The sequence below is a fragment of the Bos taurus genome, chromosome 8 (genome assembly GCF_002263795.3).
Source record: "Bos taurus isolate L1 Dominette 01449 registration number 42190680 breed Hereford chromosome 8, ARS-UCD2.0, whole genome shotgun sequence".
Classification (NCBI taxonomy): Eukaryota; Metazoa; Chordata; class Mammalia; order Artiodactyla; family Bovidae; genus Bos; species Bos taurus.
The window spans coordinates 112,739,101-112,763,298 of record NC_037335.1 but is presented as its reverse complement, the minus strand read 5'-3'; the positions used below and the strand labels follow the sequence as shown (position 1 = coordinate 112,763,298).

At 48.5% G+C, this 24,198-nt stretch overlaps 2 protein-coding genes across 4 annotated transcripts; one reads left to right on the top strand and one right to left on the bottom strand.

The window, feature by feature from the left end:
* Positions 1–27: 27 nt before the first annotated feature.
* ACP1 (acid phosphatase 1) lies at positions 28–14,385 on the top strand (the record flags this gene model as incomplete). Its single annotated transcript, NM_173978.2, is given in 6 exon segments — positions 28–72; positions 4,283–4,356; positions 4,605–4,718; positions 11,345–11,406; positions 13,183–13,288; positions 13,442–14,385. Coding segments are annotated over 6 exon segments (477 nt in total). The 3' UTR covers positions 13,520–14,385.
* ALKAL2 (ALK and LTK ligand 2) lies at positions 14,115–23,861 on the bottom strand. Of its 3 annotated transcripts, XM_010800836.4 has the most exons (6): positions 23,778–23,861; positions 22,831–23,138; positions 21,434–21,487; positions 21,267–21,347; positions 18,730–18,795; positions 15,840–16,429 (listed from the first exon to the last, which is right to left on the bottom strand). In XM_010800836.4, the coding sequence occupies exons 2-5, from the start codon at positions 23,084–23,086 to the stop codon at positions 18,731–18,733; spliced, it is 456 nt and encodes a 151-aa protein (XP_010799138.2). In that variant the 5' UTR covers positions 23,087–23,138; positions 23,778–23,861; the 3' UTR covers positions 15,840–16,429; position 18,730. The 3 variants fall into 3 exon arrangements, with proteins under 3 accessions (XP_024852145.1, XP_010799138.2, XP_024852146.1); XM_024996377.2 differs by lacking the exons at positions 15,840–16,429; positions 23,778–23,861 and adding an exon at positions 14,115–14,967 and having other exon boundaries at positions 22,831–23,208; XM_024996378.2 differs by lacking the exon at positions 23,778–23,861 and having other exon boundaries at positions 16,399–16,993; positions 22,831–23,208.
* Between the last annotated feature and the right edge of the window lie 337 nt (positions 23,862–24,198).

Sequence of the window (24,198 nt, the reverse complement as noted above, 5' to 3'; positions counted from 1 at the left end):
TTACTGGGCGCCTCTGCGCGAGCGGGAAGATGGCTGAGCAGGTGACCAAGTCGGTGCTGTTCGTGTGTCTGGGTGAGACGGCGCCGATCTAGCCCCGCTCTGAGCTTCCCGGAGGGCTGGGTAGGGCGTCATGCGTTCTGAGCTGCGCTGCGCCGCTGAACCAGGGAAAGTGCTAGGGAGGCGGCCAGAGAGGGGAGACCCGAGGGTGGTCGGTGCGCGGCGCCCCTCGTTTGCTCCCCGCGGCCGCCGGGCGGCTCTGTACGTGGGGTGCTCTTGACAAGCCTGGTTCTAAGTCCGGTGTCTGAGTCAGAACCTCTGTCGCCTGCCGACTCCTCTGTGCAGGTCTGGGTCTCTAGCTTTTGTTCAGTCTTCGCAAGCCCGGGTCCCCGCTCACCTGCAGCATCTGCACTCCAAGCCGGGGCTCTTGCCGTTCAGTTCAGTTCGGTTCACTTCAGTCGCTCAGTCGTGTCCGACTCTTTGCGACCCCATGTACTTGCCTATAATTCCTTCCCCTACAGGTAAACCCGAGGCCACTGAACTGATCTGACCTTTAAGGGTCTGCTGATAGCCGAGACCCATGATAGCCTGTTTACTTTGCTGGCCTGTTTACTTGCCTCAGGCTCCCAGATGGAGCGCACTTTAAAGGCAGATGGGGTGCGAAGGCTTAGGATTTCTTGTAAAATTCAAACCCGGGAGATGTGATTCTCTAGGTCGCTGTGTAACAGCCCGATGTGTCAGTATTTCTGTACGTGAAATGAAGGTATTTTTCTCCCTTTTAATTCTTCAGGTACTTTCCAGCTCGGAAGTATTTCATTTTTAAGATTTCAGCAATCAGCTTTCGTTTCTTAAAATAGAGTTCAGTGTCCCTTTAGCTTTTGGGACTCGTCTTTTGATACCGCATCTCAGCACTTCCACTCCATCTCCTTAATTCCCAGAGAGAAAGACCTAAATGGCCAGTAGTCCATAAAAAGCTCTGGATGAGTCTGCACTTCCTGCAGAATAATAGCTTTTCCAGTCCTCTTCAGATGCGCTCTTAGGGAAGACCACGAGAGATCTGCTTGGCCTTTCCCGTTTCCCATTTCCCACCCACACACCCTCTGGCTGCCCGCTCCCTTGCTTTACAGCTGCTCAGCGTGCCTTCCACTGTGTACTTCTTTCTGGGAACTCACTTTGCATTTTTCCAGGAGACTCTTTCTAAAAGGTCAGACCCAAGCATTCCCTTCTTTACTTTTTCCAGATCCTCTTGGTACAGGTAATTGTTCCCATGACCCTTTATAGACATCTTTCCTCACACAAATTTTATTATAATTACTTGAAAGCCTGCTGCAATGACTGTGGCTTATTTTTCTTTCTGTTTACAGCTTTAAGACAAAATATGTTCACCAAGTATTTGTGGAATTGAATATCTATGAAGGAAAAACTGAAAGGCTTCCTTGTTGCACGTTGACAATGGGCGTCATTTGATTTTAAGCTCTACACTGAAGGTGACTGATGGACTCAGCAGCTTTGTTAAAGGGTCTATGTTGAGTAGCTAGTAGGGATCCGTTGCTGTGCTTATTTTACTTAGCAGTGTTGATTAGGCTGACGTAGTGCACTCTGCTGGCTGTTGATGGGAGATAGCTGCTTGTGTGTATTTTTCTTCCATACACTTTCTTTTTCCAGCAACTGCCATGGTACCAGGCACTGTTCTGAGTGCTAGGGATACAGTGGTGAGGAAAACAGACAACAATCCCTGCCTCTCCAGAGTTCACATTGTGTCGTCAACAATCAAGTATTTGGCTACTCAGTCAGCTGGTGTTAACACTAAGGCAGGAAGGGCAGATGGGAGTGGAGTGCAGTTGTTAGAAGGGTTTTGTGGGGAGGCCTTAATGAGAAGGTGCAATTTGAAGAAAGACTTGGAAAAGGTAGGGAAGCAAGCATAGGGTATTTTGGAAAAGCATCCTGGACCTGGAGGAAAGCAGGTGAAAGATTCTGAAATGAGGGTTCTGGCCATGTTCACGACACAGCAGGGAAGCTGCAGCACTGGGCCCGGTGCCCTAGTTGCTTCTGGACAGACTTACCTCAGTTCCCGAGGACTTGGAGGTAATGTTGACTTGTTTTCTCAGCGCCCAGTGGATCCGAAACTTGTCCCATTCTTGGTGCACAAACAGTGAGTGTTCTGAGGCAGAAGTCGGCGAACCCTTTAAAGAGCCAGAGAACAAATACACTGAGCTCCGACGCTCACACCGGAAGTAGTGCGGGAGCAGCCCTAGCCAGTGCGTGGTCATGCTCAGTGTGATTGGTCGTGCCCACTGGAATTTGAATTCTGTATAATATTCTCATGTCACAACATACTGTACTTTTGAGTTTTTTCAATCGCTTAAAAATGTAAAAATTATTTTTAGCATTGAGAACTGTATACAAAGGTGGTGGGTCCTGACTCCTAGTTTTCAGACCCACTGTAGGTCCTGTGGAGAATCTGGTGAGGTTGTGTAAGGACTTGGATCACTGAGTGAGTTAAGCCTTTGGAGGATTTTGAGCAGAGGTGGGAAGTTCAGCTGTTGTGTTGAGATTGGACTGGAGAAGGGCGATGCCACAGGAGGGAGGCCCACCATTGCGAGAGCTTGTGTGTTGGACCAGAGCTTTGCTGTGGAGGGGGTGAGACGTGGGTTCTGACGGGATTTGAGGTCACTCTACCATTTCACTTGGCAGCCTGTATGCAGGACAGTAACAGCAGTGCGTTTCCGAAAGGTGAAGGTTTTATTCCTTCAGAGCATTTGTGTGGACCTTTTTCAGATTGAAGTGCAGAAAAGTGTCACATGTTCACCGTCAGTAAGGGTGACAGCAGAAAAGAATGGAACTGCTTATTTTGGCGAGACCGAGCACTGGGTGCTTTTGTGCAGTGGACCGACTGGAGGGTGTGTGCTGCTCATGTCCAGCCAGCGCCTCGGAAGATGAGAGCTCAGTGGCGCCGGGTGGCCTTTCCCGACAGTTAATCAGGGTTTATTGATAGATACTTTTCATCCTTTACAAACCAAGCCTAACTGTTCTTGTTTTCTTATAAGAAATGTTGTTGTCATCTTCTTTTCCTGTTCTCTTGTATCTACCAGCATTTATTTTCTTGTTTTAATTGAGTTTAATTATAGTTAATTAAGCTGTAAATTAATTGTAGTTATTCCCGATAAGTCCTTGGCACTGGAGCTCGGGTGGCATCCTGGATTGACAGTACCCTGAGTATTGTCACACGTGGATGATGGGAAGGTGACCTGTCCCTGAAGACCGGAGTTGCCTGTTTAGAACTCTTCCAGAATCTCCGATGTGCCCTCTGAGTTCGGCTGGTTCTGTTCTGTGTCTTTTTGTAATAGTGAAACTATAACATTTTCCTGAATTCTACAATCCTTTTAGAGAAATATTGAACCTGTTGTTGTTCAGTCACTAAGGCGTGTCCAGCTCTTTGTGACCCCATGGACTGCAGCACGCCAGGCTTCCCTGTCCTTCACTATCTGCTGGAGTTTGCACAGATTCATATCCAATGAGTTGATGATGCCATCCAACCATCTCATTCTCTGTCACCCCCTTCACCCCCTGCCCTCAGTCTTTCCTAGCATCAGGATCTTTTCCAGTGAGTCAGCTCTTCACATCAGGTGCAGACCCCCAAAACTGTGGCCAGCTAGTTTGAACTGAGGGTGGTCCTGGGAATCCATGAACTTGCAGCTGATAAAAGTTCTGGGCAGACTGGACGGCTTGGAGGATGGTCCCTACCAAGCTGGCCGGCTCCTGGGTGCACGGCACTCAAGCAGGGGCTCTGCCCAGGTCCTTGAGTAGAAGTCTGTGTAGAACCACCGTTAGGCCTAAATGTATTTGCTTCTGTATTTTATGAAACAACATACTGCTTTATTGTGTGTAGTATACTTGAAAGTATATATTTTAATAGTCTATTCTATATCATTTTAAAATAGACTGGTTGCAGCCCACTTCATTGATTTCATGGTTAGCTTCTGGGTTAGTGATAGCAAACTGAAAAATGAAGATTTTGGTCCTGACTTCTGATTTCTAACGTCCTTGTCATTTGTACTTTGTGTGTTTGGACAGTTGGTTTGAAGTCATGGAGTGGGGTTGGGTCAGCCGTCTTGCTGGGTCCTGCCACGTGCTGGTAGCACAGTCACCGCAGAGAAGAGCGTTGGCCTTGCCTCCTCGCTGCCCCAGCTGTGTGAAGTCTTGTGCGCTTGTGCTGTGCTGGGCTCGGCACCTGCACTTCCCTCAAACCAGCCGCTCACTCTCTGCTCCCCCACCTCTTTTTAAGGTAACATCTGTCGATCGCCCATCGCAGAAGCGGTTTTCAGGAAACTTGTAACTGATCAAAACATTTCAGATAATGTAAGTACTGTTCACTGTCTTAAAGAGGCCAACTTGATTGGCTTTGGGGCAGAAAATTGTGAAAAGAATTCTTTTTTTCTCCTGCAGTGGAGGATAGACAGTGCAGCGACATCCACGTATGAACTAGGAAACCCTCCTGATTTTCGGGGGCAGGCTTGCATGAGGAAGCATGGTATCCCCATGAGTCACGTTGCCCGGCAGGTACCGTACTTGACCTTGAAAGTGCACTTGTGTGTTTTATGTTGCAGTGGGTCATTGACAGTGGCGCTGTTTCTGACTGGAACGTGGGCCGGTCACCAGATCCAAGAGCTGTGAGCTGCCTAAGAAATCATGGCATTAACACAGCCCATAAAGCAAGACAGGTAGAAGAAACCTTGTTTAATTTCTCATACATTGATCCCATAACCTGAGAGTTGTGAAAGCTTAGTGAGACTTACCTGTAACGAATGTGTTTATGTAGGGTTGGCTGAAGCAGCCACAGTGCACCCGTTCTGGGTCCGCAGTTCTGAAAGGTTTGCCTGACCTTGGCACTGGCTTACTAGAGCACAAGGTCCAGAGCCCTGACCGAGCGCTGGGTGACCTGCGCTGTCGTCCCCATTTTGTTTCTGGTGCCCTTTTATGTTCTGGTCCAGGCGGCTTACTCTGCTTCCATCACGAGGTTGCTGCTGTTGGCCTGACCCAAAGTTTGTCTGGGTTTTTCACAACATCTTACAGAACAGCTTGAATGAACTTTTTGGCCAACCCAATAGAATACAGTTCTGCTATTAATACAAAAACATTTCCAGCTGTGAAGTGCCTTGGAAGTACAGGGTAATGCTGATATTTTTATGGATGCGTATTCTGCACACAGCAGTTTTACTTCTGAGTTTGGCTTCTGGAGTGTGGCCCAGGAGAGCATTCTACATTGAGGCTGGTGCATCTCACCTGCTTTCCAGGGTGGAGTCCACCAGCTGCGTGTGGCTCTTCACCTTTGAGGTATGGCCAGTGTGATGGGAGCTGAATTTTAAATTATAACACATTTCAATAGCCACTTGGTCTGGTGGGTGCCTGTAGGGTTCCAGACTCACATGGGCCTGTGGGGTGGGGGAGAGAGGTGTCCATGGTGGCATGCCCGGCAAGACATCGGGCCCACGGGCAGCCAGCCCTGTCCCTCCTTGTGCAGAAGCTGCGGTGGGTGCTGGCACCGGGAACTTCTGTAGCCATAGGACCAGCTTCTGCAGAAACAGGCTTCGTTCTGATGCTGTGTTGTTCTGCAGGAATTGTAACTTTTATCGGTACGATTATATTGTGGAGATTCAATTGGATGTTTTAAAAAACCTGTCTAAAACCTTCAAACTTCATTTTGTATCATCCCAACAAAATGTACAGCTCTGTGGACTGGGATTCCAGCTGAACCACGCACAGCCCAAGAAGGGCTGTGGCTTGGTGTCAGAGCATGAGAACCCACGCCTGGAGAAGAGCTTTTGAGGCCTTCAAAACGAGAAGCCAAATATTTTCAAATCGCTTGTCAGATACCTTGCATGTTTGTAAGTGTGGCTGGCAGCGTGGGAACTGTAACTGAGCACGAGTGCTTAAAGCAGAACTTGCTGTAAAACTGGATGAAGATCCCTTAGTCATTGTTACACTGAATCTTGTCTCGACTTAAAACTGCAGATTGCTTTGCCATGCATCTTAATGTCTTAATTTTTACCAATTATGGGAGGAAGTAGTTGATAAACACATTTTGCAGATCAAGAAACACTTCCAGAGAGAAAATAAATGACTTATTAAAGGTTACCCAGCTGCCAAGTAGTAGAACTTGGATTTAATTACAGGTTTATTTGGTGGAATGTGAGCCAGAAAATTCACAAAACAAAATTGCTATAGAAATACTTCTAACACGTTTATGTCTCAGGAATTAGTAATATACAGATTATTTTTGTCTTAGATTAATTTATTCTGAGATATTTGTGAACTAATTTTCTGGCTATGTCAATTGACTGTGTGTGTTAACAATTTACTATTTAACTATTTTAAAAACCCTTTCTTAAGTGGAATTTCACTGGACAGAGATTAAACATTTTTTATATCATTTCTGCACTCTAATCTCTTCAAGGTTTTGGATTCCTTGCCAATTTCTACTTTCTGTTTTTTAAATATTTTGAGTAGTCCTTGAGAATTATGAGCAATCATATTTTCATGTTTTCTATTTTTAAGGTCAGATTATTTTTCATACACTAAGTTTATAATAAAAATGTACACAAATGAAGTATTTTAAATACACATGCCTTAAAAAACAAAGCTAGGAAGTTATTGCTTATGAAATTATTACCCGTTTTTGAAGTAGTATCTCCACATAAACTACTTTTTCCTTTTCCTTGTTGCTTTTAAGAAAATTCTCAACGATGATTTTTTTTTTAAATTTCAAAGTCCTAGTAAGATATGTCAGTATCACATCAGATCTTTGTTATTTTTTAGCATTTTCTAATGTTTACAGGTTTCCTCTTCCTGTCACAACTTGTATGAGAACTATAATACTTCTACTAAACCTGAGTTTAACAGACAAAATACATTTAGGGTGCTTTTTTCTCTGTCACGTGTAAATCAGTTCCCTGGTTATGTGAACTCATATCCGGTTAGTTCTGTGGGGTTGTTTCCTTACCATACACTCTTTCCTTTTTAGTCAACTTTGTTTGACACGTACACAGATGTCTGGGTGCTCAGTGCGTCTTGCATCATCCCAGCTCCCCTCTACTGCAGAGGGCCCCACTCAGAATGCCTTCTAACCTCCTGCCTGTATGGCAGTGGGATCCTCTAGTGCATATCTTTCTGTCAGCATTTTCCTTTGTGAGATTCTCCATATTGCTCCTAGCAAAGCTTCAGTCATCTTCATTTGTGGATTCGGTGTCATTCCACAGTTAGTGACAGTCTGTTTATCAGTACCTCTGGGTGGAGCAGCCTCGTAACACAGGTGGCCTAACATTCTCTTCACTTAGAAAACTTTTGCCAAACAGCGACAGCGTTTCTGCTCTAACCGCTTGGGAGGGTTCATCTGCTCCATCCTAATTCTGTTGTTTCCTACCCTTGCTGTCGTTTTCTTCTGCTGTCTTTAGCTTTTCTTTGGTGTGTAGTTTCCGATAATTTTATGTGGTCAGCTTCACTTCCTGAATTGTGTCTTGATGGTTTTTATCAGTTTTTTATCAGAAAATTCTGGGCTGTTATCTGTGTATATTTTTCTTCCCCTCATTCTTCTGAAATTCAACCTAAATGTATTTTAAACATAAATTTCTTACGACTTTTCTACTTTTTCCATCCTTTTCACTTCAGTTTTTAGTCTGAGATTTTCTACTGACGTGTTGTGTGATGTACTAATCTTTCTGTGTTTTCAAACTGTTATAAGCCTTTATTGAATATTTGATGTCTGTTGTTTTATTTAATAAATTTTATTTTATTTCATTTAAAAATTGGTTCCAGCTCTCGGGTAAAATTATGCGTCTTGCCCTGTATTTTTTTGAACAGTTCTGATTATAGCTGTTTATTTGGTTGGCCAAAAAGCTTGACAAACCTAGACAGCGTATTAAAAAGCAGACATGACTTTGCCGACAGAGGTCCATATAGTCAAAGCCGTGGTTTTTCCAGTGGTCATGTATGTGTGTGGGACCATAAAGAAGCTGAGTGCCAAAGTATTGATGCTTTCAACCTGTGACGCTGGAAAAGACTCTTGAGAGTCCCTTGGACTGGAAGGAGATCAAACCAGTTACTCCTAAAGGAAATCAACCCTGAATACTCATTGGAAGGACTGATGCTGAAACTCCAATACTTTGGCCACCTGATGCCAAGAGTCAATTCATTGGAACGGAGCCTGATGCTGGAAAGATTAGAGTGAGAGGAGAAGGGGTGACAGAGGACAAGATGGTTGGCTGGCATCGCTGACTAACGGACCTGAGTTTGAGCAAGCTCTGGGAGATAGTGAAGGACAGGGAAGCCTGGTGTGCTGCAGTCCATGGGGTCGCAAAGAATCGGACACAATTGAGCAACTGAACAACGACGACAAGAGTTTGTTTGGAAGAAGTTTGTTTGGAATATTCCGTAACGTTCTGGAAAAACCCAAATGAGGTTTTTGGCCAACCCAATAAAATAAGGTCTGGTGACTGACACCTGGGTCTTCTGTGAGTCTGCTCTCCTGCTTTGTTTATTGCTTCTGTGCTGATTTGGATTAAATGCTGAGCATGATGTGTGAGCCGTGTGGACGCTCTGGGTTCAGGTCCTTTGCCGTTGGGGCTTCACTTTGGTGGGGAGGGTCTGGTTCGGAGCTGACTGGGAGCTCATCCTGCTTCACGGGGCTCTGGCCATCCTGGCCAGCTCCTCTCGGGGGAACTCAGGACCCCACCTGATCGGGTGGCCTGCTTCTGTCTGGAGGCTGAGTTCTGTTTCTCCCTCCCTGGGCCTGCTGCCGCCGGCCCCCTGTCCTCTTGGCTTCTTGAGCTGAGTCTGTTAGGAGCTCATCGGGCGCTCTGAGAGAGACCTTGTGGGGACCAGGCTTCCCTCTCTGGGGTCTCCCTCCTCCTCTGGCCGTCTTGCCATCCTTACCTCCAGCTTCTCCAGCTGGTGAGGTTGCTGGCTGTCCTTTGGTGCTTCTGCCCAGGCTTCTCGTGGCCCGGGAGGCCGTGTGATTCTACTCTCTTGATGCCGAGCACCCACTTTCCCCCCCATTGTGATGATCACAGTGTCCTCAGATACTGCTGGTAGCCCCTCCTGTGAGTCTAAAGCATGATCCCCACAGTGGGGTCCAGGGACCCTCGGTCCTGAGGTCAAAATGTATGAGTGAGGGAGGGATCCATTCAAAGGGTCAGACTAACCAGTGAACATGGGCAGAGTAGGAGAAGCTTGCTGATGTGGTTTCATAATCCACGTTGCAGGTAACCTGTGAGAAACCACCGCTGAATGAGTTTTGGTGTTAGATCAAAGAATATCCACAGTCATACAATGGGTGTAAAAAGCCTTCTTTTAAACTCTGTACTTGTATGAGGCTGAGTTTGCGTATTTCAGCCAATCAGATGCTGAAGCACACAGGATAACCACCTGTCTTGAATATGTGGATATTACAGAAATTTGCAGAAATGTGAAACAGTGCAGCTCTCCTCCTCCCTGTGTCTCAGTGTGGAGAATATAGCTGTTTTTCATTTACAAAAATGTTATAATAACAAGTAATGAATTTTTATTATTTTAAGCAAACAGTTTATAACAGTTTTACTTTTAATAACTTCGGTAAATATTTTAAGAGTTAAAACGTTCTGCAGCCAAGAAGTTTAAGATCTCTCTTCCGACCTCAAGCCTAGGCGCAGGGTCAGCAAGTGCTCTGGGGGTGGGAGCAGGCTGCCGGCTGCCTCTGGCAGGTCAGCCTCTCAAGTAGCCAGGCTTGTCTACAGCGGCAGAGAGTCCCCAGGTTTGCACGCTTGGCTCTGCGCACGCACTTGGGATTTTTCAGCCTGGCCATCATGGGAGCGTGTTAATGATTGTGCAGAAGTGTTCAGTTTTGATGGGCGTTTTCTAGTTTTTTTCTAGCAATAGGGTTGTTTTGTCACAGCTATTTGATTTATAGCTGCAAGCGAAAATCCTTTACCATGCATTCTTTAATTGTCAATTCTTTGACAGTTATTTTAACATCTTAACATCATGTAGCTACATGTAGCTGTCAGTTACTAAATTTTAGGATCTGCAGTCACAGTCTTTGCAAAATTAAAAACAATGTTTAATCCCAGGACATTTTCAGACAGCTAACTTGGGGAAATAACTTGTAATATTTGTTCTAAAACATTTTGAAATAATCTAGTACCTTGGGAATGTGAACAAAATTTGATTCCAGTATTTTATTAATATAGTATACTGAAAACTAATGCAAATGCATACTGAGAGCCAAAATTTATTATTTTTAACAGAAAATGAGTATATTTATTGTTCTGTTGCAACACCGACTATAGTCGAGTATCACTTCTCTTAACCAGATTATCAGAATCTTCCTTGTGGTTATCACTGTACCACTGTATTTCAGAGGACTTTTTTTAGTGATGAAGATGATTATTGAAATAACATTCCTAGAAATTATTTCCACCTTTGGTTTGGGGCATGTTTTCCTTCCTCCCTCCCTCCCTTCCTGCCATTTTTTTAGTTGACATATAGCTAACTTACAATGCTGTGTTCGTTTCAGGAGTACAGCAGAGTGATTCTATTATATATATTCTTTTTCAGATTCTCTTCCCTTATAGGTTATTAAAATTGAATATAGTTGCTCTTTTTATTGTCATTATAACAGTAAAAAATCAGAAAATAATTTTTCGTTTATATTTTAGCAGGCTTGTGTTTACAAATGTCAAAAAATGCCAAGTTTAGGTTAGAATTAGTAAAAATACAGAGCGGCACTCTCTTCTGTGTCATGTCCAAATTATATACTTTCAGTAAGGAGAAAGAAGATCCAGGGAGTGTCACTCATGCGTTTCTGTCTTAGATCCCTGAGCCCCACTTACATGTCAGCTTCCTCTCCCCTCTGCTCTGCTTTATTTTTCCATGAGACAGTCACTCCTGGGAGCTGCGCGCCCTGCATGGGGGAAGCCCCACAAGGCCAGTGTCTGCCCTGCAGTGGGCACCCGTCACTGGGGCTCAGAATGAGTGCCTGGAGAGTGAAGAACAGGACTCAGATATGGAATGTATAAAAAGTTAGCTGTATTTCACTTTGTTTCTAAGAAGTCTAAGATGAAGTATAAGCTTTGCATGCACATACTATAAAATACTATCTTATGATTACCCCAGGAAACTTTATAAAACTTCTTTGTAATACAATTTTAGGAAATTATTAATAGGTTAACTCTGTTTTAACTTTAAAGTGCCCTAAATGATTTAACTTAATTAGTAGCAGATTCCAGTATAGCTTTTTTTATTTTTAAGTTGTTTTGCGTCCTCTAGGCTTGATTGGTCTGAATGTAAACAGTTTTGATTTCTCATTTGCTTTTAGGTTACCAAAGAAGACTTTGTCACTTTTGATTATATACTATGTATGGATGAGAGCAATCTGAGGTAATCACATTTTTAAGGGTATTTCTCTTCAACTCATTTCAGTAATAGGCCAGGCAGTTTGTTGTCCAAATGATTTTTTATTACCTTAAACTTTTAATAAATAGTGGTGGTCATAGTATGCAGAATTATTTATTTAGAAGAGTGAGAAATCCAGAGTCATTTAGAATTGAGCCTCACAGGTGTGTTTGCATTGAGGCACACCTTCTGACAAGGAAAGGTCTGGTGTGTAAGGTGACTCTGTTTTGCAGAAGAGAGCCTTTGTTGTTGCTGTGATGACTCGCGGGGTGCTTTACTGTGTCTCATCTAACTCCCCTTTAGTGCTGCCCCACCCCCACCCCGAAGGAAAGGCTGGCCAAAAAAGTCTTCTTACTCCATTTAAATTGTTGATTCCCTTAATCAGTTTAAAAACAAAAGCTGTCAGATTAAGGTATTAGACAAAAGTGGCTCTGCGCACCAGAGCACTAGCCCAGAAGTCTGCACGCTGGCCCCATCTCGTCACTGGGAACTGGAGGCACAGAGGGGTTCGTCACGTGCCCGGGTTCACAGTTCCGGGGTGGACGTGGTGGGCTTCAGGCCTCGGCTCTGCATGGCCTGAGTCACACCCCCACCTCACGTGGGTTTGACCCTCACGACCTAAATCTGGGTGACAAGGAACCTGGTGGCATTTCTTCAGCGGTGTGTGCCTAGCACTGGTCACCTGGGCCTCTTGTGAAGTCTAGGGTGGGCCACGTGTGTGGAAATTAAACCCAACAAACAATATGATATGACGTGCCGAGGGTGCAAAGATGAGTGAATACGGTGCATCTGGCAGTTCAGAGGACTGTGTGGCCGTGTGCCCGCTGCGAGACAGGCGCCGAGCTGCTTGTCACAGTCTGCCCGCACCAAGGGGACAGAGACCAGCCCTCCCCGTGAGCACCGGACCACCCTGACTGCTTCCCTGCTAACCCGTAAATGTGCATGCATTTAATTAAGAGAAACTTTCCTTGAGTCGCTGTTGTGGGGTGGTCAGGCACAGATGCACCAAGCTTACTAGGTTTTCGTTAAGTTCATTAAAATGCGTAAATTTTCTATTTTTGTTTTTCACTTGTTTGGCCTCATTTTTCTCGCTGAATAGCTTATCAGTATTATCTCTAGCAGTATCTTGATAGAGAACTCTGTGTGCATATTTATTAGAGAAGTTTCGGAGGTGGTTGGCATTTGGTGGTGCAGCCCTTGCCACCCCAGTCCTCCCCGCCCTTCTTGTTTCAGCCTCCTGGCTTCTCGGGGAGGCTCTGCTCTGAGGGCTGCAGGTTTCCTGTGAGACGCTGGCCTCCCCTGTGGAGGTTGCTAATCAGGCCCCACAAAGCTCAGTGAGAAGGCTGAGCTGGAAGCAGACGGAGTGGCTGTAGGGTCCGCTCAGGACACCTCCCCAGGGAGCCTGCCACCCTCTGGGACCTGTCTTTGTGGCTTTTTGAGTTCCGTCCTGTCTTCTTGCTCAGTTGCTGACCCTGGGTCTTTCTGAACATGTGCTTCAGAGGAGAGGGCTAATTATTGTCCGACCTGAGGGAGCACATCCTGTGTAAACGTGCTGCCGTCGGAGCCCCCTTGCCTGGGAGAAAGAGCCCATGGGGGCAGGCACCCGGAGGCTGTGCCCAACTGCCGAGTGTTTGGTTTCCTTTTTAAATCAGGTCACTTTTGCTGGATTTTGATATGGATACTTCATAAAACCCTAGCAGATGTCCCAGTTTAACTGGAAGCCATAGATCAGAAAACTAAGTTCATGTTTCAATTTTACAGAGATTTGAATAGAAAAAGTAATCAAGTTAAAAACTGCAGAGCGAAAATCGAACTGCTCGGGAGCTATGATCCACAAAAACAACTTATCATTGAAGATCCCTATTATGTAAGTGTGGTCTCACTTCCATCCTGATGCTCACAGACAAGGGCGACGTACAGAGAGCCCGCGTGAGTGCCTGCCGTCGGGGGTCAGAGGCAGGCTCCCTGAAGGCGAATTCCTGAGTGGTTTTGTTACTCTCCCTTTTCCCTGTCCTTCCAGGGCAACGACGCCGACTTTGAGACCGTCTACCAGCAGTGCGTGCGGTGCTGCAGGGCCTTCCTGGAGAAGGTGCGCTGACCGGCCGTCCCGCTGTGGCCCAGGCTCGTCCCCCCAGGCCGTGTGTCCAGTGTCAACAGTGTCACCGTTCCGAGCCAAGGCCGCAGCCCTCTCTTCAGTTGACTCACTGTTTCCTACCTGAAAAAATAATTGTAGATGGAAATCAGTCTTTGTGTTTGGCGAAAGAGTAAATAAAAAATCTTTATGTGGGGTAAGAGTTCCTTAGACTAGCTAAACTTCCCACTATGCCCCAGTTACAAAAAGAGTGGAACCGTCGAAATAGTGGAGCAGCACAGTAGACCATCGTGAAGGGAAGTGAGACGCCCCCGGGGGCCTGCGCTGCCCCCGCTGTGGACGGGCCCTGCCGCACCGCCTCTCCACGGGCACCGCCTCTCCACGGCCGGCGCCCAGCGGCGGTGAGCTGCCAGGCGCGCACTCTCAGGACAGGACGGAGCGAGGGTCGTGGGACTCCTCCTCAGCACCTTCACTCCTTCTTAGTTTGTGTCTGTGTGGTTCGTTTCATGAGGAAGTCACCTTATGTGTTCCCATTGGAACCCCTTTGCCTCTGGAAATGTAGTTATGTCCCGGAGAAGGACGTGTGTGCTGGTTTGTATTATGGTCAGCTGGGGACTGTGTCTGCTTCTACATGCGTACAATTGCCTGAATGTCAATTACAGATCACCTTGTGTGGGAAAAGTATTAAGTTGGAAAAAGCCCTTTTATGTTGGAATGCTTAAATATCAATATATTAAGTATTGTTTTGTCAGTGCCTGGTTATAGGGAAATATACATAATTTGTGCACACTTTGAAATAACTAATCTAAAATTCATATGAATATATGTCAGAAAAAATTGTTCTCAAATAAACTGGGGAAATTACAAAAATACAACTGAGGTGCAAGTCTGGTGTCTGCCTGCTTTTTTACCGAGAGGTGAGGAAGAGTCAGAACGCCTGGGCTCCCCTGTCCCTGTGTTTGGGGTGTGGTGTGCCTGTCTGCTCAGGGTCGGGCAGAAGCCTGAGGAGCGGGCCTGCTGAGCAAGCATGTTGCTTCCGCTTGACTCATCTGTTCATGGGAGAAGCTGGTGGCCCTCAGCCATAGCTGCCTGGGACCGCAAGAGAGACTCTGCATGGAGGGCTCGATGAGGGACAGCGGTTCTCCGAGTCTTCACCCCTGTCCATAGCTGGTGACCTGAAGCCCTGGGAGGACTGAGTCTCAGGTCAGTCTGAGTGACGGTCACTCAGCAGCAAGGAGAGCGCAGAGGCATGGTGTCCAGTCCTTAGTCTCGTGAGGGTCTCAGGTGGGGGCATTTAGTCCTTGGGCCTGAGGGGCGGATAAGGCTGTCGTCACCCCAGGCCGTCAGGGGTAGCAGAGGTGAAACGCTGGGGAGGTTTGGCCAGAAGACTGCTACGTCAGACTCATCCTGAAGACTTGAGAGTCAGGTGGACTGAGGGTTTGATAATGGTAGCTCTAAAAAGGAAAGAATCAAGGGGAAAAGTTTAACTGCAGCTAGAAAACAGGGAAGCAAAGTACTTCAGAAGCTATACCCCAGAGTCTTGACCATTTAGTAACTGCTTAATAATCTCAGGGCCAGAGAATTTTTTACTGTTTCTGTTCTTTCATGTTCATAGTTTACTTTCCCTTAATGTTTATGTCTTCCATGCGGATTATCACACAAATCCTAGGATTCTAGTTGACTTTGTCCCTAGGCTATATCCGGGGCGTCCCTGGTGCACCTGCAATGCCAGAGCCTCAGGAGCCACAAATTAGATCCCTGGGGCAGGAAGATCCCCTGGAGGAGGGCATGGCAACCCACTCCAGTATTCTTGCCTGGAGAAGCCCATGGCAGAGGAGCCTGGCGGGCTACAGTCCGTGCGGTTGCAAAGAGACAGGACTGAAGCAACAGCACACTACATGTTAGGCTGTATTCAGACCAGGGATCCTCTGCACAGAAAATGTCACTGCTGAATTCACTTGTTTTTAAAAAAAAATTAGATCCAGTCAGATTTGTTCAAAATATATCTGCCTATAAAATCTGGAGCTTCTTGGAAGTTTTAAGGTCCCTCTTGGTTTCATGTTTCCATTACAAAGTCACATAGGAAATAGAGGCACACTCATTTGAACTATTCACTACTAAAGCACGTGTCTTATGGAGTATGTCACCAATATAATACCACTCTCTAGAAAATGCTGATCGTCCCTTACAAGAATGTGTAGCTTTCTCGTTTTATTTATGCCTTTTTTATTCTGTGACTTCTGCCAGTATTTCAGTGTCATAAAGATTTGTAAATCACAAATTCCCCAGATAAACTTGTTCAGAAGTAAAGAGTCACTCTGAAGCCTTCACTGTACCAAACTCTTCATTTATTACTGGTGTTTTATTTACAGTATTTACATATTGCACAGGATCTGGACACCACTTTACACTTATTTTACAAAAGGACAAATGAAATCAGCCTGAGCATGTACACAGATGTCTCCACACTGAAGTTCTTTTTTTTTTTTTTCATGCAGTTCCAAATAATATTCTGGGAATTTAATTGTAAAAATAATAAAATATTAATACCATATGCTATATGAAAATATATTTTTAGATTCTGCTGACTCTGCTTATGTTTCTAAAGAAATATCTGTGATGTCACCTAATCAGGAAAAAGATCTCTCTCTGCCATTTCACAGCATGACACGTCAAAGGCAGTCCTGTTGTCTAAAATACTGAGTGGCAAGCATTACTGTCAGGCACACAAATTTACTGAATATGTGTCCACACATGGTGTCAACCACATACGAAACTCAAGGTAAAGGAATTATGGAAGTCTGTCTGCAAAAATAAATCTCTGTTCACGGGGTGTGTTCAGAAGGCAGTGGGTTCTGTCCTGTTGGTCTCCAAGGCACTTCTCATGGGTCCTGGGCTGCTGCACAGCTCTGCTCACTGCAAAACAGACAGGCTTGGTTTTCTAGAATGACTCACACTGGAAGACCTATATGTTAAATTACGTGTAACATAATCAACCTGCGATGCAGGAGACCCAGGTTCAATTCCTGGGTCAGGAAGATCCCCTGGAGAAGGAAATGACAACCCACTGCAGAATTCTTGCCTGGGAAATCCTGTGGACAGAGGAGCCTGGCGGGCTACCGCCCATGGGGTCGCAAAGAGTCGGACACGACTGAGTGACTGACACTGATGTGTGTCCAGACCTGAGGAGTTTTCAGTCTGCATGTGTCTCCCCATGTTCCTGTGCGTCTTTTACTGTGAGAAATAACTCAGTTCTGCTGTCACCATGGGCCTGCTGTGCTGAAGGAGTGAAATCGTCTCAGATGAAGAGAATGCCTGCTGGGCTGAAGACTAGAGCTCGGTGTTGCCGCGTCTGCTGTGAGTTCTCGGCAGTGCAGTCTGACTGACTGCGGTGATCCTGGGCTGCATTTTGTAGAATGAGGTGGATGCTTGCTACTTGTTTCCTCTGAAAATATTCCAGGTCTGAGGCTGTGAAATTACCTGAGGGGAAGCCCAGGACAAGGAGAGTGTGTGGGGAGGCTGTCTTGCCATGTGGGAGAGGGGCTGGAAAGCTAGACTCCTCTGGCTGGAGGAGATCAGGTCATGAGGTGCAGAAAGAAGGAGAGGGCTCTGCTCTGAGATCACGGAGTGGAGGGGTTCCATGCTCAGGATCCCCTGAAGCCTGACTTCCTTCAGACCAGCCTTTAAGAGGCTGAGGTCATGGTCTGGCGTGGGAAGAAGCATCTCCCTCTGCAGGTGCGTCCTGATGTCTTCGTGGGTCAGGACCACAGAAGAGGCGCTTGGGCACAGCTTATGGCTCGTGAGCAAAGTCGGATGTTGATGCAGGATGTGGGCTCTACCCTCCAGGGGGTCAGGGAGACCCTTGACTCTGCACTGTCACCAACCAGTTAAGCGTTTGCAATTGTGGCTTAAAGCTTCTGGAATTGGAAGAAATTAATCTTTTAAAGCACTATAAAGCTATTTTAGCATAAGAATCTATATTGTAAATGACACCTTGGCCAAAACAAACACGGTTACTGACAGTGGTGACACGCCTGCTGTGCTGGGAAAGCCCTTCCTGACACGGAGCGGGGCGGGGTCACGCTTGGGAGCAGCTCCACAGCCGCCAGGGCTCCTGGAAGCCACTACTCCCGCCTTCGCACTCGGACGAGCTGTCTTTGCGGGAGAGCAGTTAGGGGATGCAGGGGTCAGCTCACAGGCAGGGAGGCAGGGAGCCTGCGGCCTGACCGGGTCTCCCCACTTGTGAGTAAATGGCAGTTGTTTCCAAGGATGTGCCTGGTTCATCTTTGGGACAGTGATGCTTTAACTATAAAGAAATACTTAATAAAAGCATTCTCATCTCTCCTGGCAGGTTCTTTGGGAGACTTATAATAATCCATTCATTGCTTTAAAAATAAGTGTTCTGTTTGCCACGTGGGCAGTGGAGGAGAGACTGGGCAGCATTCAGATGAAACACGAAGGAGGAGGGATTTCTCAGCTTTCACTTTAAAAACTGTGCTTTCACTCCCCGCAGATAGGAAGTGTTGTAAGTTCCATGAGCCTGTGGAGGGTGTGGGGTCACAGCCTCCAGTAACCGCATGCTTCCCTGAACCCCTGTTTGCTGGACAGACTCTGCTAGGGAGAAGCAGTGCTGTGGATGGAGCTCAGGGCAGCACCCACGGCGGCTGCCCTGGACACCCGCACAGACCTTGGTCAGCGTGGCCTTCGCCACAAAAACCACCTCTCCTCGACTCACGGGAGACGAGGGGGCAGCCATCAGATGCAGATAGACCTGTTCTCAGCTGTTCTTACAGCTTCATCAGTGCCCTGACATCCTGATAGACGTCCGCCTCAAACAGTATGTCTCTAGAATCTGCATGGATACGGTTAGTCATATCCTCATCTATGAACGTCTGAACGAGAGCCTGTAGGTGGGTGAGCAGGACTTCACGCATGCACCAAGCGCGTGCTGAAGTCAGTAGCCAGTGGGCTGTGTGCAGATTACCGTGCACTCGGCCAGCACGTCCTCCTGGGACTGGGCCCCAGAGGCTGCCTGTGCGGCTGTGTGTTTTACTGCTGGCCAGTATTTAGAGACATTTGGAGTATTCTGTCAGCCTGACCCACAATAACTCTACTTTCACTGAGAATGACTGTCTCTAAACCCCCGTGAATTTTTCAAGTCCCAGACACACCCCATCTTTGGTGTGCAGGGCATGGTGACAGGGCCGCCAACTTACCTTATCCCTCCATGCACATCGGGCTGACTGCCAGCCGAGTTAGAAGCCGGGCACACCTCTTGTAGTCTGCAAGTGGGAATAGATCACAGACCCTCGTGAGATACCTCAGCAGCTTAGATGAACAGCATTCACTTTAAAAACCATAGCAGCTGCTAAAGCCATTCATTCCTTTATACACTCTAAATTCCCTGGAAGCAGCACGCAGACTGTCGTCTGCAATCATGGCTTGAAGCTGCTGACTTAATAATTCATGGCACCTCAGGACCGCCAGTGTCACGTGACAGAAGCTAGGTGATGTGACCGGGAGGCTGTTGGGGGTGGGGACGCAGACGTCCACACGCCTGCTCTGCCCGTCTGCTCCGCACAGTGGTTGATGGGCTCATCAAAATGGCTTTCGTTTGCTTCCTGGCAGACAGTCTTCCATGCCCTGTATTATTTAATAACTTTTAGGTCACGTGCAGGCTGGGTCCCCTCTTGAGTTGATCATAACATAAAGCCTTCTGCACAAAAATTCTAAAGACAGGGGGTCAGCAGCCAAGTACCAGAGTGAAAACACCTGGCTGGACAATGGAGGGAAGCAAGAGCTGGTTTCTGGGTGCGGCCTGGCCCTCCTAGCGAGCGCATGTGGTTGCCTGCTCCATTCGTCTCGCAGATGCTGCCTCAGAGGACAGGCAGCTCAGCAGTCACGGCCATACAGGGATTCCTCAAGACAGAGTTTACTTCTCAAGAGTCACAAAATCCTACTTAAAGATGGAAGAGTTCATACTCTTGGCCAAATTCCGAGTGAATGAATATATTAACAGCAATGAATATGCACCACATGGTAGACAAGCAGCTAATTCTTCGAAAATCACACCTGATAAATATTTAGAGGACATAATTTAGACTCAAAGGATGATCTGACAGCTGGAAGCAGGGTCATTGGGACTCCTGGCTTTTTGGCTCTTCACCAGATGCACCACATTTTTTAGGATGCGGTTTTCCTAAACAGACCATATGTGATACAGTGGATTGTATGAGCTCAAAGAAGATACTGGCATTTGACACACGCCCTAAGATTCTGAGGTCAACCATCTCCCTGCTGGACAACATGTCTCCACTCTGATGTCCACCTGGGGGGTCCCCTTAAGGTGCAGACTGCTCAGCGGGTGTGATGGACTCAAAAGTCCTGCTCTTCAAAGGAGCTCACCCCAAGACCACGCCTTGAGTGAGAAGGTCCATTGTTCCTTCTGTCTGACCTTCCAGGATGCTGGAACTCTTGTATTCAGCCTCGAGCTGCACAAACGTGCCCAGATTTGGCCCCGCAGCTCATTATGAGCTGAGAGGGTGGGAGCCGTGTGGCCAGCCGCGCGTCCAGGGCACTGACCTGTCTCCAGGTGCAGCCGTCATGCGTCCTGGTCCTGCCACCTCCCCTTCTGGATGGCCAGGAGAATCGCTGCCTCGCTACTCAGTTACATCAGCAGAGGAGGCAGCAAGTGTGTGTGTGTGGAGGGGGGGGGTCCCAGGGAGGGTCTGTGGATGAGCGTGTGGCGTCTGCGATCAGGCACACGCAGCCCAAAGACAGCGCTTGTGCCTCTGTCCCTGTGACGGCGCTGACCGAGGCCACCGCCCCTCCCTCCAGGAGGAGCTCCCTGCCTTCCTGCTGTGTCTGGGGGTGGGAGAGCTCCACAAAGTGGCTCTGCTGCCTACGCAGAGCAGTTTCCCCTTCATGGAAAGGGGCTTACTGTTTTGAGCAGGACAGGCAGGTCTGGACAGTCTAAGGACAGCCTAAGGACAGTCCTGAAAACTGCTTCTAAGAGGCTTGACTTATTTGCACAGCTGTCCTCCTGTGAGCCTTAAAGGGAAGGGAAGTTGTGGTCCCTACAACACACAAAAGTTGATTGACGGCTCTAGCACATGTCACTCCAGCTACTCAGCTACTTGTCATCATTGCATGTTTTGTGAAGAGCACAAGGAGCCACTTTTGGGGGAAACGAAATCCATTTTGTTGTAGATAACCCAGAAAGTTACAGCTGAGAGCCACATGAAGAGGGGCACCTGCATTTCTGAATGAATGATGAAACCAAGCAGAAGAGCAAAGTTTTGAAATAGCAGTAAAATTCTTGGGTGATGAGGTTATAATTACTGGTAGAAACAAAAAGTCTCTGGCCAGGGTGGTGGGAATGGTCCAGATCCATCCTTCGATACTTTATACCCTACAGTAGTCACTTTAGCGACTCATTTTAAGCGTCTGCTCCACTGTCAGAGTCGAGTGGATACAAGGACAGGCATGAGGCCAGAATTCGAGAAATGCACGGAGGAGTCCAGCCCATTCCAAGAGTTGATTAATTCCAGCAAATGTAAACTGTGTTCTGTTTGGCACTAGCTGCTGCATGTCGTTATCTTCCTCAATGGTCTGCTCAGCCCAGCCCCTGACTGCAGAGTCAACAGGGAGTAAATACTAGCAAGTCTGGGTGACACAAGGCAGGCGCTGTTCACCCAGGGGGAGGCCCATACTCACGTCTACTCTACGCAGCGATTCAGACGTGGTCACTTACATGCGGGGATGGTGCAGTCTCGGGTGTTGTGGTAAAGTCTGTGGAAGTGTTTGCTGCACTTTGGGCTGAAATACAGAGGGCCTGGAGCGTGCAAGGAGAAACAGATAGTAAGAGCTCCTGGGAGGCCAGTATCTGGGGAGAGGCGAAGGAACGAGGGGCAAGCTTACCTGTAAGATGTTTTAGAAACTTGTCTTTCATCCTTAGATCTCGAGGGACAATTTCTGTTTAAGGGAAAAGAAGTAAATTATTAACTTGACCAAAAGAAGCATTTTCTCATGTGATCTGAAGTGGGTGTTTTAAAATTACAGGATATTCGGCTATAAACAGCAATCATAGCAGCCCCTTGATTGCCATACACGGCGATATGAGGACGGGTGAGTGGGCACATTGTCCTCAAATCAGGTTCACAACACTCCAAGATCTGCTACTAACACCGATCTCCACCATCAGGAGAGAGGCAGGGACCATGAAGTGTGTGTGTGTGTGTGTGTGTGACAGTTATCTTCCAGTGAATAAATCACTCTAGACACTTTGATCTTGAAGACCTAGAAAATCAAATTCAACCGTCTCTCAAAGTTCTAAGAGGAAAACCTGATATCATCCTTCAAACAAACAAAAAAATCTGCCATAGGCGTATTCTTCTAGGTATTCACTTAGAAAAAGGGTGAGGGTCTGTCAATACCACCTGTTGTGAAGGTTGGTATGAATGCATGCAAACAGACGTAACCGGGCAGATGAGCTAAAGTACAGTTCCCAGGGAAAGCTGTGTCTGCACAGTCCCAGCTGGTGTTGGTGACTAGCCTGGCTGACATCCTTTCTGCTTTCAGCTTTGCTTTTGCTCTTTTTAACAGTCATCTGGATTCACTTTTCCTCACCTGATCTGCACTAGTAATGTGATGGCATGTGGTCACACTACCACCAATTCTCATTCAAAGAGGGAAAATTTCCGTAAGAATCTTGCTTGCAAGGTTTAGACATCTCCTAAATGTCAGTCTTCGTTTACAACTAAGTTTAGTCCGTCTATATAAAATTGACCTTATCATATTTGACCTGATTGTGTCATGAAAGCATTAAAAGCTTGCATGCTTTCCTTGGAAATTTCCCAGAGGGCAGCCACTCTGGGAAGGCTCTGCCGTGGGGATGGGGGTGGGGGGTTCTGAAACATTTCTGTCTCAGTTGAAACTGCTTTGCTGAAAATATTTCCATTTCCAAAATAACAGATGACAGTTCCATGCTGAAATTACCGACCCGGGTAACAACTCACACGTCTTAGATGTGGATGAGGGGTAGTTATGTTATCTGCCAGGCATCATTCATGGAATTCCTATCTCCTTTTTTAAATAAAAATATTTCCCAGCTTTAAAAAAAAAAAAAAAAAAACAGTAGAAATGCATTTATATTTTAAAACTACGTATGCGTTCTCAGAGTTCTATCTCCAAGCAAGTCCTGGTTCTTCTAGCGTCCCCTGATACCAGACAGGCAGACCCGGGGGCTCGGCCAGCCCCACAAGCTGGAGGCCTTTGCAGGCGGCGCTCGCCTCCACAGCGGGCGGGCGGGGACTCACCCACTCTCTGCTCCTCTGGGTAAGCGTAGTCCGCGACCTCCCTGCGGTCCAGGGTGTAGTCCTGCCGGCCCGAGAGCTGCAGCCTCTTGGACTCCCCCGAGTGGTACTTCCTGAGCTCCTGGACGATCTCCACGATGAGCCGCAGCAGCGTCTGTCGGTCCGCGGCCTCCCGGGGCTCCGCGCCGCCCCTGCCGGGCCCCGCCGCCCCCAGCACAAGCAGCAGCCCCAGCAGGAGGGGGCGCCCGGGTCCGTGCATTCTGCGCTCGGCCGGGCCGGGTGGGGTCGGTGCGCTCCCGGAGCTCGGCTCGCTGGAGGGACAGGGTGCGCGGAGACCTGGAGAGCCGGTCGGTAGGGAGGGCGGCGAGGCCACTCCCCTCGGACCGCGCGCCCCGGCCCCCGCGCCCCGGAGTCGCCAAGCCGGTGGAGGGGCGCCCCGCGCCGTCCGGACCGGGAAGGCCGCCGCGGGGCCGGGCGGGAGGCTGGGCGGGGTCCCCACGCGGACGCCCCCTCCCCGAGGCCCCTCGCGGCGACGTGGAGAGCGCGCCTTGGGTGCCGCGCGCCCTCCGCGCAGGGCGGCACGCGCCTCGGCCCCGCCGCGGCCCCGAACTTTCCTGGAGATGGCACATTGGCCGGAGCCCCGCAGCGCGGCGCAGCGCCGCAACTTTCTTTCCCCCACGGGCGCCGAGCGGGGGCAGCGGGGGCTCGGGGGCTCGGGCCCAGGCGTCTGCCTCAGGGAACCGCCGCGCACCCCGGCAAGCCGGGGGTGTGGGCGCCCCGCCCGGCGGCCGGGCTCAAGTTTCCAGCAGCGCCTTTGTGTGGCGGTCGCCCCTCTTCCCGGTGTCCCCGATCTCCGCCGAAAAGCCCCGGCGACGAGACCCTCTCCCCAGACGCCCGCTGGGCCCGGTTCTGGAAAACCCCTGGCCCCGGGGAGGGAGCCCGGCTCGTACCTGCCCGGCGCCAGCCGCGGAGCCACCTGTGCGCAGGAACCCGGCCGGGTCGCCCGTCCCCGCGCCCCGCAGCCGTGCGCGTCCTCCGGCGTCCGTCCCCGCGCCCCGGAGCTGGCGCCCGGCTCCCTACTCCATGCCCGGCGGCGCCCGGCCGCGGGGCGCACTGGACGCGCGGGGAAGGGACGCGGCGCCTCGGAGCTGCGGGCGCGGAACTCGCAGTGGCTTGGGGTGCGGGCTGGCGGAGTCCGGCCTCGGACCTCTGGGCGCCTCTTATCCCCGCGGCTGCCGACGTCAGGCGGGTCCCCGAGGGCCCGGCTCCGGTCTTTAATTAGAAGCCGCCGGAGTGTTCGTATCCCCGCGCGGATCTTCGTCAGACACCCCCTTCACCACCCCCATCTCTTCCCCGTCTCCCCACCCCGTC

Bases quoted from the DNA above. Each gene is read 5' to 3' on its own strand.
- ALKAL2 (XM_010800836.4), bottom strand. From the start codon at position 23,086: ATGCACGGACCCGGGCGCCCCCTCCTGCTGGGGCTGCTGCTTGTGCTG. The intron at 21,348-21,433 runs GTAAGCTTGCCC...TGCACGCTCCAG, and splicing joins GTTTCTAAAACATCTTACAG to GCCCTCTGTATTTCAGCCCA. The intron at 18,796-21,266 runs GTAAGTGACCAC...TCCCACTTGCAG, and splicing joins AGACTGCACCATCCCCGCAT to ACTACAAGAGGTGTGCCCGG.